Here is a 14198-nt window from a genome sequence, read left to right on the forward strand (position 1 = left end):
CTATGTTGTGCTACCATCATCACTGTTCAGTTTCAGAACTTTCCATTCATGAAAAGAAGGCCCATCCCCATCAGCAGTCACCCCCCCCCCCTTCCCTCTCCCAGCCCCTGTCAACCAGAAACCCACTCTGTGGACCTGCGTGCTCTGGACATTTGTCATCAGTGGAGTCACACCCGGTGTCCTTCTGTGTCTGCTTCTCTCACTGAGCGTCGTGTTTTCAGGGTCGTGTCTCTGTATCACTCCATTCTGTGCTGAGAAGTGTTCCCCAGCACAGAGGGACCCTGCTTGGGGTTTCTGTTCTGCGGTTGGTGGGTGTTTGGGTTCCTTCCACTCTGGCTTTGGTGGCGTGTGGTGTTGTGAACACACGTGTGCAGACTCAAAACTGGGTAAAGAACTGGATGCGGGGAGAAGGTGGAGCTGAGATTGTGGAAGGAAAATTCAGAAAGTTGGTTCTGTTCCAAGATGCCCCTGTGCGGGGGGTGTTGGGGGACAGAAAAGAGATGGTAGGACCGAGCCCCAGGCCGCCCCCGCCCCCCAGGAGCTCCACCGTGGGCCCCTCTCCTGAGGGAGGGAGGCAATGGCTTGGATGGGGGCCAGTAGGCCCAGCTGTTGCCAGGACACTGGGGTGGCCTTTGTCGTCGTCAACAATGGCCCCACAGGACTTGGAGGCAGGAGCCCCCAGGCACGCAGAGGCAGACATGCAGCCCCTGAGGCGGCGGGCTGCCTGGCCCTGTGTCCCCCGGGGGACCCTGGAAGTGGATTTCCCTCCGCCTCTCTACAGGTGAGCACGTGCTGCCCTGTGCCACTCCCCCGGTTTGCTTCCCACCAGCCTCAGTCCTTCTCCATAAAGGCTCCCCTCTCCTAACCTGGCTGCTTCCTGCACCCATCCCCTCCCACCCGTGCCTGGCTTGGGACCTGGCAGGAGTTTGTGCAGGTCACGTGGTGGTTCATGCCTGCACAGCACAGCCAGCCAGCAGAGCAGAGGGTCCTGTGAACCCCACGCTGCTGGACCAGTTTCCACAAGGGGCACAGAATACACTCTCTCCCCTCTGGGGGCCGGAGGTCAAGACCAAGCTGTCTGTCTGCAGGGTTGGGGCCTCTTGAGGCCACGAGGGAGCGCCCGTCCCTTGACCCTCTGGGCTCTGAGGGTGTGGGCGGTCTGTGGTCCCTTGGCTTGTAAAGGCATCACCCACACTGCCTCCGCATCATGTAACCTCCCCTGCCCGTCCAGCACTCCTTACTGGGAGTCTGCATCAGGGTCATGTTAGGGCCTCCCTGACCCAGCATGACCCTTTTTTGGGCTGTGCTGGGTCTGTTGCTGCACGGGATTCTCATTACAGCAGGTTCTTTTGCTGTGTAGCACAGGCTCTAGAGTATTCAGGCTTCAGTAGTTGTGACTCCTGGGCTTGAAGGCACAGTCTCAGTAGGCACGCAGGCTTTAGTTGCCTCACGGCATGTAGGATCTTTCTGGACCAGGGATCGCACACATGTCTCCTACATTGGCACAGGTGGATTCTTCACCACTGAGCCCCCAGGGAAGCCCCACCCCCTCTGGAGTTAATCTGCTAAGACCATACCTCCAAATGAGGTCACATTCGGAGATTCCAGGTGGACAGGAACTTGGGGGACACCTTCAACCACTAGAGGATCCATTAATCATTAATAAACTATAATGGTATACTATGCAGCTTTACAAAAAAAGGTGAGCGAGTACCTTGGGTGCTGTATTTCCAAGAAAAGAGCTGTGCCACCTCGATTGAAGCAGGGTCCCACAGGTGTGCAGTGAGACACAGGTGCGTGCACAGACACTGCTGCTGTGAGGGGATGGACAGCAATGAGTACAGGACGGCTGTGAGGGTTGGGGGAATGACAGAGCGGGTCAGGGCTGGCAGCTGCGATGGGAGATGACCTTTCTTCAGTGCTCTATTTAAACGCTGGGCTTCCCTGGTGACTGAGGTGGTAAAGAATCCACCTGCAATGCAAGAGACCTGGGTTCCATCCCTGGGTTGGGAAGATCCCCTGGAGGAGGGCATGGCAACCCACTCCAATATTCTTGCCTGGAGAATCCCCATGGACAGAAGAGCCTGGTGAGCTACAGTCCACGTGGTCGCAGAGAGACACGACTGAGCAACTAAGCACAGCACAATGATTTAAATGGCAGTAGGTGTCTCAATTCTAGACCAAGAAGGCTTCATTTATTAGGAAAAAAACATTTTTCTTTCAGCTGTAATGCAGTGTTTTTATTTTTTGAGGTAATAATTGACACAGACACTTACACTGTGTGTTGTTTTAGGCTGTTTAAATTCCTTTCCACAAACCACGTGCACGTTGTGGTTTCAGTTCATTTTGTAGCTCAAAAGGGTAAGGCCTGCCAGAGGGTCCTGCAGTTCCCCTCCCTACAAGCAGCAAACCCAGCCCACGGCCACTTCCCAGACACAGCAGGCCACGCTCTCTTCTGGTTTGTTTGCCCTGTGGGGTGAGAACCCCAAGCAGGCACCATCTTGGGGTCACAGGCTCATTCCCTGGGGCACCCACGTCCCTGGAGCTAGATTGCCAGGTCACTGCATGCACCCACCTCTGTCCCTCGGGCAGTGGTGCTGCCAGGGTGTCTAGAAGGGGAGCTTTAGTTTTAATGATGCCTGCTTGAGGTTTTAGTGTCACCATCAGCATATTTCCACTTCCCTTGGCTCTGCCAGCCTCAGTTCTTACATCTTCCCCCGCTGCCCCACAACCTTTGCACGAGCTGCTCGTCTCACATCACTGTTACCTCCTCTTCCAGGAAGCCCTCCTGAGGTGCTCAGCCTGGGAGAGGGTCTGGTACCAGAGGCCCCTGGAACAGGAGGCATAGGTGCTTCCTTAAATGTGAGCCAGTCTTAGTGCCTGGGTGCCCCTGGGGACTTGGAGGAATGGTGAGGGCACTTCCTGGGAGCCTGGGCTCCTCCACACGTTTTCCCTGGATCCTCAGCCCATGGCTCCCAGGCCAGACCAGTGACCGTGAAATCTGGGCCACTCAGCTGTAGCTGAGACCACTTCCAGGACACTTCCAGGCCAGTGTGGCTTCCGGGATTGGGCCTGCAGGTCTGTGAGGTTGGACAAGGGACTTGGTAGAGGCAAGAAAAGGTGAAGAAACATTTAAGAGGTTCCTGGGGGTTGGGGAGGATGGGTTAGAGAGGAGGGGCTACCAGGGGCCACCCTCCCGCACCTCTGGCAGGGCCTCTGCCTCTGCACCCTGATGCCAGCAAAGAGGATAGAGAGGCCCAGGGAGGGCAGGGGGGCTGCAAGCTGAGTCACTGTCCTCCCGGCCCTTGCCCACAGCGATGACTACCTGTCTCAGGAGGGTCCCCGCTGGACTCCCGCCATGAAGCAGGCCACGCGCTGGAAGTACACGCCCATGGGACGCGACGCGGCCGGCCAGCTGTGGTACACGGGCCTGACCAACTCGGACTCCCGGGAAGCCTGGTACACGCTCCCACGGGCTCCGGACAGCCCGTACCGTGAGGCTTATGCCCGATGGCACGGGTGCTATGGCCACCGGGAGGGCAGCCTGCCCTCAGGTGAGCGCCCGTCCCCTCCCGCCCATACCTTCCCCCACCGTTCCCAGGCCTGGAAAACAGGTGGGGCCGGAGGTGCGGAGCTGACCCCAACCCCCACCCCGCAGCCTACACCCAGCGTCTGCGGGAGACGGCCTGGTACGACCCCATCATCCCCGCCCAGTACACAGACCCCAGGACTCGGTGGGGAAGCGTGCTGTGGAAGGACAGGCCCATCAGGGGCAAAGAATTCGGTGAGGCCGGGGGCAGGGGACCGGGCTCGGGGCGGGACCGCCCGGGGGCGTGGCCAGCCGTGACCTGGGTCCCGGCCCTGCCCCACAGCCATCAACAGGCACCGTTTCGGGGTGGAACCGCTATGGCGGGCGTCTGACTATGTGCGGTACCTGTCAGCGGCCCAGCGCCCGCGCTACACCGCCCAGAACTACCGACAGTGGGGCCTGGAACCCTACTGTCCCGCCACCAACCAGCGGCCCCCGCCCGTCTATACATCCAGTCACTGATAAAGATCGTGCTGCTGCCCGACGCGGCTCTGCAGGGGCGCAGGCGCCACCACTCCCACCCACCCTGGGCGTCCGTCCACCTCTGGGGCCGGGGCCTGGGGGCAATCAGATAAAGGGAGAACCTGGTGACCAAACTGGAGGCAGAGGCAGACAGACGCCCACTCTGGCCCCTTCCCGGGCCCCAGGCAAACCGCCAAGGCACAGTCCTGGCCCCAGGCAGCTCTTTATTCATGGTCAGCAGTGGCCTGGGCGCAGGGGATTGCACTCGGGGACCCCAGCCAGGCACGCTGAGCCTCGCCGGCTCCACGGCCAGGGTTTGGGCCCAGCCGCCCAACCCCCAGGTGCAGGCTCAGCGGCAGCTCTGTCCTCCAGGGCCTTGCAGCACCCAGGAAACCCTTGGCTGGCCAGGGCTGAGCTCCATGCAGCCCCTGGGCCCAGGACCCTCATATCTGGCCCCACATAACACAAAGCACCTCCATCATCCAGACCGTGGGAGATGGGTTAGAGTTGGCACTGAAGTACACCAAACCACAAGAATCCCACCAGCTCGGTGTCTTCTCCTTACCCCAGCAGGGATAAGCTGCGGGGACCTCATCCATCCTGACCTCCACCCACAGCCAGAGACAGAGACAGGACAATGCAGGGGAGGGAGCAGAGGGGCTGCTCCAGACCTCTGGGCATCAGATGTTCACAGTCGAGGTTAATTTACAAAGGGCAAGGGACCACGGGGTGGGGTCAGGGCTAGGCTCCAGGGTCCCCTGCAAGAGAAGGGGTAGGAGTGGGGTTGGGGGGATGGGCCGGCCAGTTCTGGCCCGGCTGTCCCAGACCTACCACCACCCAGGACTAGCTGGGGCTTTTGTGGGGTGGGGGCGCCTACGACTCACATTTCCGAAGGCCGATGGGCCAGACCAGGAGACTGCACAGAGCCAGGGTGGCGGCCACGCCCACACCACCTGTCACGACCACCATCACCCAATGGTAGAAAGCCACACAGGCTTTGCAGCAGAGCTCCAAGCTGGGGAGGAGCAAGAGGGAGTGAGAACTATCACTAGGTACCCTCCGGCCCCAGGCTGGACCTCCTGCTCCTCTCAGCTAGTGCCTAACTTTCCCGGCACTCAGCCAGGGGTCACCCTCCACCCCCTTATCCCCTCCAGCATCTGATACCTCACCCAGTAAGGTCAGCTCTGCCTTCAAAGTCTATCCTAGACTCCCCATTTGTCCTCCCTCGGTACCCCCAACCCAGTCCAGCCCAGCACCACCCCCACCCCTACATCCTAGTCCCCTCCCGTTCCCACCTTCACTGCCCCATCTGTCCTTCCAAGAGCCACTAGAGGGCGCAGTGAGCAACCGAGTCAGGCCCACCCCTCTGCCCACAGGGCTGGGGCCACCCCCAACCCTGCAGTCCTCCCCCCCTGCTGCTGCCCCTGCACGACCTGTGCCATCCCCTCCCTGCCCTCCTCACTCTCCAGACACCCAGGCCTTCTCCACTGTTCTTTCAACATACCAGGCCTGGTCCTGCCCCAGGGCCTTTGCTCAGGCTCTTCCTCTCCATTTACCTAGAAATCCCTGACATCCCCCAGGTTTTAGATCCCATGTCACCTCAAGGAAGCCCTTCCTGACCTCTTGCCCTAGTGGGCCTTCCTAAGTGGTGTCCTTCACACCCTCGTACACATTTATTCATGGGATACTACTGTGCCTGGAACCCTAAGGCCTAAGGATCTGAATGACAGGGATTCCAGGCTTCCCACTGCCCTGTCCACTCCCGTCACCCAACCCATCTTTGTGTCGTCAGTGCCCAGCACAAGGCATACTGTCCACTCTGAATAAATGGGTGCTGGAAGTGGGGAATAACCTGGTCTCCCTGACTCTGAGGCCACCACCGTGCTGGGATCTTCTGTCGGTCATGGAATCCATAGTCTGTGGGCAGTGCCTGGCATACAACACAGGCTTGGCACACCTTACTAGACATGATGACAGCTGGATGGGGTACTCACGAGCAGGGGTGCAGGCTCTGGATGGCCATAACTGCCAGCCCATTGGCCACCTTGTCCGAGAAGCTCATGGCGCCGTACACGAAGGCTCCACTGTGCTGGGGGGACACAGGCAGGGGGGTCAGCACCCCAGGCCTCGGCCCCAGTCCCCAACCTCGACTTGGCCCCACTCAGCAACCCTACCGTGTGAGGGCCGATGAGGTCAGCCGTCATGGCCAATGAGGTGACCAGGATGGTGGCACAGCCCATGCCCAGCAACACAGCCGCCACATACACAGCCACGCCCAGCTCATCTGCCAGCGCCACCCAGGCTGCAAAGGCCAGGATCACCAGGAGGCCCACAAAGTAGGTCATCTGCAGAGCACCCAGCCTGGCGTCAGGCCCACCTCATTGGGCAGCCCTGAGCCGGACACCAGCCCTTTCTGGTCTCCAACCTGGCCCCCAGCCCCAGCAAACGAGGACTGAGTTGGGTCATCCCTAAGGAGTCCCCAACTCTGACCTCGGAGAATTCCGAGGCTCTGAGCTTGCTGATACTGAGTGATCCATGGAGCGCATGTTCTACCGCTAAGCTGTCTGCCATGGCTGCCACTAGAGACTGGTGGCTACTCATGTCTCAACACGAGTTAATAAAGGAAATCAAGTGAAGTGTTTGGTTCTTCAGTCATACCCGCCACCCCTGCTCCTGACCTCTAGAGGGCTGTGGGTGGTCACAGGGTGCTCAACGCCCAGGTTCTACAACTCATTTCCCATCAGGATGTGGGTGCCCTGTCCAGAGTTGCCCAGGTTCTGGGGGCACCCCCCTCCCCGCCTTTCCACTCACATTCCTCCCGATGCACTTGTTCACTGGCTTCATGAGGAAGGAGGAGCAGAAACCGCTAAGGTACATCACCAGCGGGATGGTGGCGATGAACCTCTGTGGGGTGGAGAGGGCGCAAGCACGTCGGGCCTGGCTCAGCAGGCTCAGGGACCCCTGTCCCAACCTGTCCGCCCGGCTCACCTTGGGCAGGTGGAGGGAGTAGGTGAGGTACATGGCTATGTACGTCTGGGACAGGTTCACAATAAGCCTCGTGCTCATGTACAGCAGGCCAACCTGGGAACACACGGAGCATGGGGCCAGGGGGCAGGGTGCCAAGTCAGGATGAGTCACCCTGCAGCTGGCGCCTGACCATTAGCAGTGACCGCCTAGCTGGTCAGGTGGAGAAGATGGCAGGATCTATTAGTAATGTCTGTCCTGGGTGTGGAGGGGAAGGGGTACATTTGCTCTAGTGTCTGCCATCTCTGCCTGCAGCCCAGCACAGTGAGGGCCCTGGTAGGGGAGGAGCATCAACCCCAACCTTGTTTGACCCTCCTCCCCCTACTGTCATACCTGATAAAAGGCTGGCTCCCGAAGCCAGTGTTTCCAGAGCAGCAAGGGCTGGGCGGTAGAGGGAGCCAACAGGGGGCTGTGTTCACCGGGCTCCTCCACCTGCCGCCGGCGCCCCTCCCTGGTGCCCAGGTGGAACAGCAGTGAGAAGACAGCTCCGACACCCACCACCAGCAGGGAGAGGTTCTGGGGACCGGGTAGGAGAAGGGTCAGCAGTGACACTTGGCCCCAACCCTGAGTTCAGGACCTTGGGAGCACCCCTCCCAACCCCCCCAGCTCACCCGGAACACTGGCACATCCTGGACCCCAAGTTGGTCGCTGACATCCTCGGCGGGGCCAGTGCGGGGAGAGCCCTGCAGGTGGAGCAGAAGCCAGGCAGCTCCATAGACAGCGATGTTGGCCACCACAGTGAAGGCATACCTGTGGGACAGTCAGGCCTCAGAGAGGCCGCCCAGAAGCCACACAACCGCTTCCTTCCCAGGCGGTCACCCAGTCAGAGATGCTAGCCATGCCTGGGGAAGGCCTGGCCACATGATGTCAGCCACCAACACATCAGGTAGTCCCCGGAAAGCCTCTGCTGGCCTCAGTTTCCCCAGCCTCCACATTATCAGACTTCCTGCTCTGAACCAAGACTCCACCACAAGGTTCTGCCTGCCCAGGGCCCAGAGTGCAGAGATTCCATGAAGCAGGGCCGAGTCAGGCTGCAACCCAGAGACCTGAGATACTCAGAAACCCTGGGCTTCAGCTAGGCAGAGTTACCCGGGCCCACACCTGCCTGTAGCCCCTGAGCCCTGTCCCCCAGGGCCTCACCAGATAAGGAGCCTCTGGGTTTCACTGGGACTCTGTTTCCCTTTCTGAAAGTGAAAACAAGAACACCCCCAGAGTCACGAGGCTCTTGTGGGTAGAAAGCACCCGGAGCTTGACTTCTATGAGCCCAGCCCGCCCCCTGCAGCTGGGGCCTTTGCGGGCCCAGTCATTGGGCAATCCCCCGATGCCGTTAGTGCCTGCAGCTCCCAGCCCTAATAGGGAACTGGGCCGCGGACAGGCGGGGCCTCATGACCAGCGTTCATGCCTGAACGGCCACCTGCAGGAGTGACATCCCTCCTGCCCAACAGTCACCTCCTGATCCCCGCTCCCCCGACACAGGCCCCACTCTGCTCAAACCCTCTCCCTGGGCACATGTTAATCAACCTCCTGGGCTTGTCATGAGAATGAAAGATGGTTTGCTGTGCTCACACACAGCAAGTGTTCTAAAGTGCTCCTGCTACCACCGCACCTAGAATCGCCACCTTTAAGTAAGTCAGTGGATGAGCTGGGGGCCAGCTGCACCCACATGTGACAGGCAGGATGCTAAGATGCCCAGAGATCCCCGTGCCCCGCTTCCTCTCCGTCTAACCTCCTCCCTTTGGGGAACAGAACCTATGAATACAATGGGATGTCAGGCCATGCTAAGATAACGTTGTATGGCAAAGATAAGGGATTTTGCAGATGTAATTAAGAAAGACTATCCCTGGCGGGCCTCCAGGAGAAGGAAATGGCAACCCACTCCAGTATTCTTGCCTGGAAAATCCCCCGGACAGAGGTGTCTGGTGGGCTACAGTTCATGGGGTCGCAAACAGTTGGATACAACTGAACGACTGAGCACATCCTGGGTGGGCCCGATCTAATCAAGTGACCCTCAGAAAGAAGGCGGCTCACACCGTCCCTGAGATCAGAGACTCTCATGCTGGCCACAAAGCAGCAGCAAACCCCAGGACTTCTAAAAGGAAGCAAACACAGCAATCGATGACAACGTAAGCGGGGCAGAGGGACCTGAAACCTCAGCCGACACCTCAACTGCAGCCTCAAGCCTGAAACTGAGAACCCAGCTAAGCAAAGCCAGACTCCTCACCTGCCAGAACTGTGAGGCAGTCCATATGTGCTGTCTGAAGCTGCTGATGCAGTGCTATTTGTTACGCAGCAACAGCTGAATGATACACTGATTGACAGATGTCCATTCTGGAGCTGAGACCCAGAGCCACACAGCCAAGCAGAGCTCAGACATGGTAGGTTGCCCTGGGCCCCCTGCCCCACCCTGCCCTGCCCCAGAGGTGGTACCTCAGAGCCGTGAGCTCCACCTTCTCATGGTCGTTGGTGACGAGCTCTGGGATGAGGCTGAGGTGGGCGATTTGTGTAGCAGCCCAGCCGAACTGGAAGATCACAATGAAGGGCCCGTAGTAGAGCAGCGCAGCCCACTCAGGTGTGGCGGGCCCGCAGCCCAGGCAGGGGCTGAAGATGAAGGGGAAGGACAGCAAGACACAGATGGTGCCTGTGGACAAGCAGAGTGTGGAGGGCACGTCGCAGGCCTTCCCGCTGGCCCCGGGCCCCCCAGACACAGACACAGACAAGGGTACACAGTGAGTGAGGGCCAGAGGCCCAGGCTCCCTGGGCTCACAGCCCTGTGACAGATAGGGAAACTAAGGCGGAGAGATCCAGGGGTCCCCCGAGAACACACACCCAAACAGGACAGAGCAGCTGCACCTCCCCATCCAGGCTACCTGCCCCTTGTGTGTGGCGGGAAAACACACAGAGTAGGTCACATGCCATACCCATGAGGGGGCAGGGGCAGGAATGGGGGGCCCCATGCCAGCTCAGGACTCCCCAAGCTCGCCCCCTAGGTGACAGCTCAACAAACTGAAGCAGAGCTTGAGGCCATGCAGCAGGTTGAAAGAGCGCTGTGGGGTCCCCTGGGGAAGTGCCCACCACTTCCCCTTCCTGCCTCCCCACCAAGGAGGACTTTTCCTCCCAGTTCCTACCAGGTGACGCTGGGTGGGGCTGGTTGGACCCTGCCCTCCCTGAACCCTAGTGTCCCCATCAGCCCATGAGGGGGCCTCTTCCTGGAAAGTACCCTAATTCCTCAGAACAAGCACAGGTCCTTCTCGAGGCCTCAAAGGCCCTGCCGATCTGCCCCGTCCTCTCCCTGCCCTCCCCTCCTCCCACTTCCTCCCCTCAGCTCACTCTGCTCCAGGCACTGGGCCTCCAGCTGTCCCTCCTGCCCCAGGGCCTTGGCACCATCTGTGCCCTCTGCCTGGAATGCTTCTCCCCACTACATCTGAGCAAGACCCACTCCTCTCCATCCCTTGGGACTGAACTCAAATGTCACCTCCTCCAAAAAGCTCCCCTCCCAACCAGCTCTGTTGCCAGCAGTCCCCTCCCCACCCGGACACCGTCTGAACCTGCTTTCTCTTCTTCACGTCCCTTAGCACTCACAGGAATTCTTTGTCTGTCTGCCTGTCTGTCTGAGGGTGGGTAACAGGTCTCTCCAAGTCACTTCTGTGTCCCTGGCACCCATTACAGAGCCTGGCACACCAAGATCTTGTCAATGAGTGAATAATAACAGTGGCCTTTGTTTACAGCCCAAAGCAGTACATGTTATTATTAACCCCATTTCCTGATGAGGAAACTGAGGCCCACAGAGTGAGCTATGGAACTAAGAGTCCGGTCCTCCACCCTTTTCCTCCCATCCCCGGAGGGCCTGGAGTCAGACTTCCGTTCTTCCTCTTTCCTGCCCTGGCTCAGGCTCTGGAGGTGACCTCATTCCCCAGACCTTGGGCTCGCCCCCACAGTCCAGGGATTGGGAACTGAAACCCAAACCACCCTCTCTATTTCTCCGGAACTGGTGCCTGAGAAGGGCACCCCAGGCCCCTCCAGATGCCTGGAGGTCTGGTGGCCACTCAGGGCCAGACAGGAACTGTAGACTCTGGTCAGAAGAATGTGCTGCCGTAGCCAGACTCTACCCTGCCACTGCTCAGGTAGTTAACCATTGTCAGCGCCCCAGGCTGCCTGGCTGCGGAACTTCGGCAAGTGACTTTACATCTCTGGGCCTTTGCCTCCAGAAAAGGGAGCTAATGAAAATACCCCACAAGATGGGTGTGAGGATTAAGAGTTAATGAAATTGGGAACTCCTACTACTCTGAGCCACTTCCTGTCTCAGCAACTTCAAAGCCATGAGACTTCACAACTTTGCAAATGCTGTTTCAACTACTTGGAATGCTGCCCCATAAGCACACACTCCTATTCATCCTCCAAAACCCCAAAGCTAATGCCCCCTCCAGTGCTCTGCTTCTTCCTTATGAAGTCCAGTCTACCCACCTGCCCCAACCTGGACCCCACAGGAGTATCCATGTGCTCTCTGGGTCCTCTGTGGGCTAGAAGGGGAGCCCAGATGCTCATTAAAGGTGAACATCGAGTCCGTCCCCACTACCCACAGATTCAGGGGCAAAACAGAGTGGAAGTGGACACTGTGGCCAAGGTGACCTTCATTCGAGTCACCTTATCAGGCCTCACAAGGGGCCACCCTGGCTTCCTCTCCCCACAGATCTTCCTGGATCTTCCTATGCGCTAACCCCAAGGCAGGGGGAGGGTACAGGTAGATATCTGGTTGGGGCACCCATTCCCCACACCTGTTTTGCCTAAACACAAAGCCTTCAGTTTAGGGGACTTAGATTTTGGTCTGGGGTCAGGTGAGACCCTCACTGAAGCTCAGCCCTCTGATTACAAAAGGGGAAGTCGGCGCTGCTACTAGGTCCCATCTCAGGGCCTTTGCATAGGCAGCATCCACTGCCAGGGGCCACCTACCCACTGAAGGCTCCATCTCCTTAGAAGGGTCTCATCTGTCCATCCCAGAAAACAAAAAGAGTCCTCACACCTCTTTGGCCCAGGAACGACCTGTTTGGTGTGTGTGTCAACAAGTCTACCTAAATATGAACAAAACTGCATTCGAGATTGTGAGTTCAGCTCTGTAAGCGATCCCAATGTGAGCCCATGGAGGGACACCTCCGTCTGCAGTCTGAGTCACCTGCCTCTACCTGCTCCCCTCCCTGGGTGCTCGTCTAACAGCCTGAGCGTGCTCAGTGTCTAAGAAACCTGAAATCCAGCCCCAAGCCGCTGCAGACACAGCAATGCCGGCCACCCGCAGGCAACCTGGAGGTCTGCTGAACCTTGCAAATATGTCACGCACAAGGGCCCGGGGCAAATAACTGCCTCTTCAGTCACTGTTTCCAAGGGCAGGGAGATACTAGCCGGCCCTCCTGGCTCTTGAAAAGTTGCCACCCTGAATTCTCATAAGTGGCAGGATTCCTGACTTTGCTTCCTGAAATGCCTGGCGTGCCCCAAGTGCCAGGATGCGGCTAGTACTTCTGCCAGGAAGAGAACAGTAGGCAAAGTGGCCCACAGCTAATCTCAGGGCCCAGGGTCCAGGCGGGCAGAGGAGGGACTCTAGGAGCTGGGCCTTATCAGGGGTGTGCACTGGGGAGGGTACTCCTGCCCCTGTGACACCTACCTCCTCCCCTCGCAGACAGCCCTCTAGTCCAGGCAACACCCCCAGAAGGAACAGAGGGTAACCCCATAGCCTTCTCTGAAGAACCCCATCCCATCAGCTGGACAAGCACAGAACCCTGACCTTTCTGGCTCACCCGGCCCACAACCCAGTTCCCAGGGCAGCTCCCCAAAGTCACCAATTGCCAGGTTGCCCAAGATGGGGCAGAAGACAGATGGACAAAGTGCACTGAGGGGACAGAGAGCGACACGGGGTTCTAGGCAACCTAACTCAGAGCTCTCATCGGTGGTCACTCTCATACAGACGGAGAGAAGTCAGGCCATACCAGACAGACTGACAGTGGAGGCACTGGCAGGAAGATCCAACCCAGAGAGGGTTCAGGGTGCCCCTGAGCATCAGACAGATGAAGAAAAGCAACACTAGAGGGTCACACCCAGAGTCACATGGAGGAGGCTCCATGGGTCACCCAGCAGCCATCAGACAGTCAGACAGAGGAAGAGTACAGAGCAGTTAAGTGGACCGATGGGAAGGCTCATGGGCTGGGCAGATAGAGGACTGAGCAGTGGGAGAGGGGCCGGCAGTCGGATGAGGGAGGCCGGACCGGGGCTTACCGACCAGGTGCCAGGCCTTGCGCGGGCCGAAGCGGGCGCAGCGGCCTGCGGCGCGGTCAGCCTCGAAGCCCACCAGGGGCGTGCATAGCCCGTCGGCCACCTGGCCGAGCAGTAGCAGCAGGCCGGCGCCGCGCGAGCTGTAGGCGCGCACCGAATGCAGGTAGAGCAGCAGGTAGGTGAACCACATGGACGCGCACAGGTCATTGAGGAAGTGGCCCACAGCGTAGCTCAGCCGCGCGACCAGGGACAGCGGTCGCGGGGGCGCTCCGGCTCCGGCCGCCGGGGGCCCCGGGCCCATGGCGGCACTCCGGGCTCGGCCTGTCCGTCCGGCGCTGGCAGACTGGACCCCAGAGCCGGGCTGTCCGCGTCCAGTTCGCCCCGTGGCGCCTCTCTCCTCCGCCCCACCCCGCCGAGTGCTTTTGCAGCTGCGGTGCTGGTGGACCCGGGACAACCTCGGGTGGGGCGGGGAATCTCGGGAGCGGCGTCCACTCTCGCCAATCGGAGCCACACGCCGGAGAAGGCAAGCCAATCATCACGAAGAGGGGGCGTGGCCCGGGGGCAAATGGGTTCCCGACGCCGGGCGCCCGCGGGTTCAGCCCCGCCGGGGCTGCGAGGTCCTAGCGCCCACCGTTCTTATCATTGGTTTGCGGACCCCCTCCCACGCAGGTGGGGGGCGACGCCAAGGGTGCTCCTAATCAGACTCGCGCCTTAAGACACACGCCGTTTCAGTCTGCCCGCAAATTTACGAGGCCTCTTGTGGGCCAAGGAGGACGGGGTGGGCTGGGGACGCGGGTGGGTGAAAGAGCGGTCCGAGTCCGACCTCACCTGGGGCCCAGTGATTTCCTGGCCTGGAGAGACCCAGTCC

At 59.5% G+C, this 14198-nt stretch overlaps 2 protein-coding genes across 3 annotated transcripts; one reads left to right on the forward strand and one right to left on the reverse strand.

The window, feature by feature from the left end:
• The first annotated feature begins 113 nt into the window (after positions 1 to 113).
• On the forward strand, positions 114 to 4073 carry CUNH19orf71 (chromosome unknown C19orf71 homolog). The gene is made up of 4 exons (XM_040241928.1): positions 114 to 781; positions 3316 to 3554; positions 3659 to 3784; positions 3873 to 4073. The coding sequence occupies exons 1-4, from the start codon at positions 399 to 401 to the stop codon at positions 4049 to 4051; spliced, it is 927 nt and encodes a 308-aa protein (XP_040097862.1). The 5' UTR covers positions 114 to 398; the 3' UTR covers positions 4052 to 4073.
• MFSD12 (major facilitator superfamily domain containing 12) lies at positions 2154 to 13755 on the reverse strand. 2 transcript variants are annotated; one of them, XM_040241917.1, is made up of 10 exons: positions 13334 to 13741; positions 9503 to 9713; positions 7687 to 7825; positions 7409 to 7591; positions 7040 to 7132; positions 6863 to 6955; positions 6226 to 6396; positions 6046 to 6140; positions 4936 to 5066; positions 2154 to 4809 (listed from the first exon to the last, which is right to left on the reverse strand). In XM_040241917.1, the coding sequence occupies exons 1-10, from the start codon at positions 13629 to 13631 to the stop codon at positions 4793 to 4795; spliced, it is 1431 nt and encodes a 476-aa protein (XP_040097851.1). In that variant the 5' UTR covers positions 13632 to 13741; the 3' UTR covers positions 2154 to 4792. The 2 variants fall into 2 exon arrangements, with proteins under 2 accessions (XP_040097851.1, XP_040097850.1); XM_040241916.1 differs by having other exon boundaries at positions 4716 to 4809; positions 6046 to 6396; positions 13334 to 13755.
• Positions 13756 to 14198: the final 443 nt, after the last annotated feature.

Source organism: Oryx dammah, unplaced genomic scaffold (assembly GCF_014754425.2).
Source record: "Oryx dammah isolate SB20612 unplaced genomic scaffold, SCBI_Odam_1.1 HiC_scaffold_5, whole genome shotgun sequence".
Classification (NCBI taxonomy): domain Eukaryota; kingdom Metazoa; phylum Chordata; class Mammalia; order Artiodactyla; family Bovidae; genus Oryx; species Oryx dammah.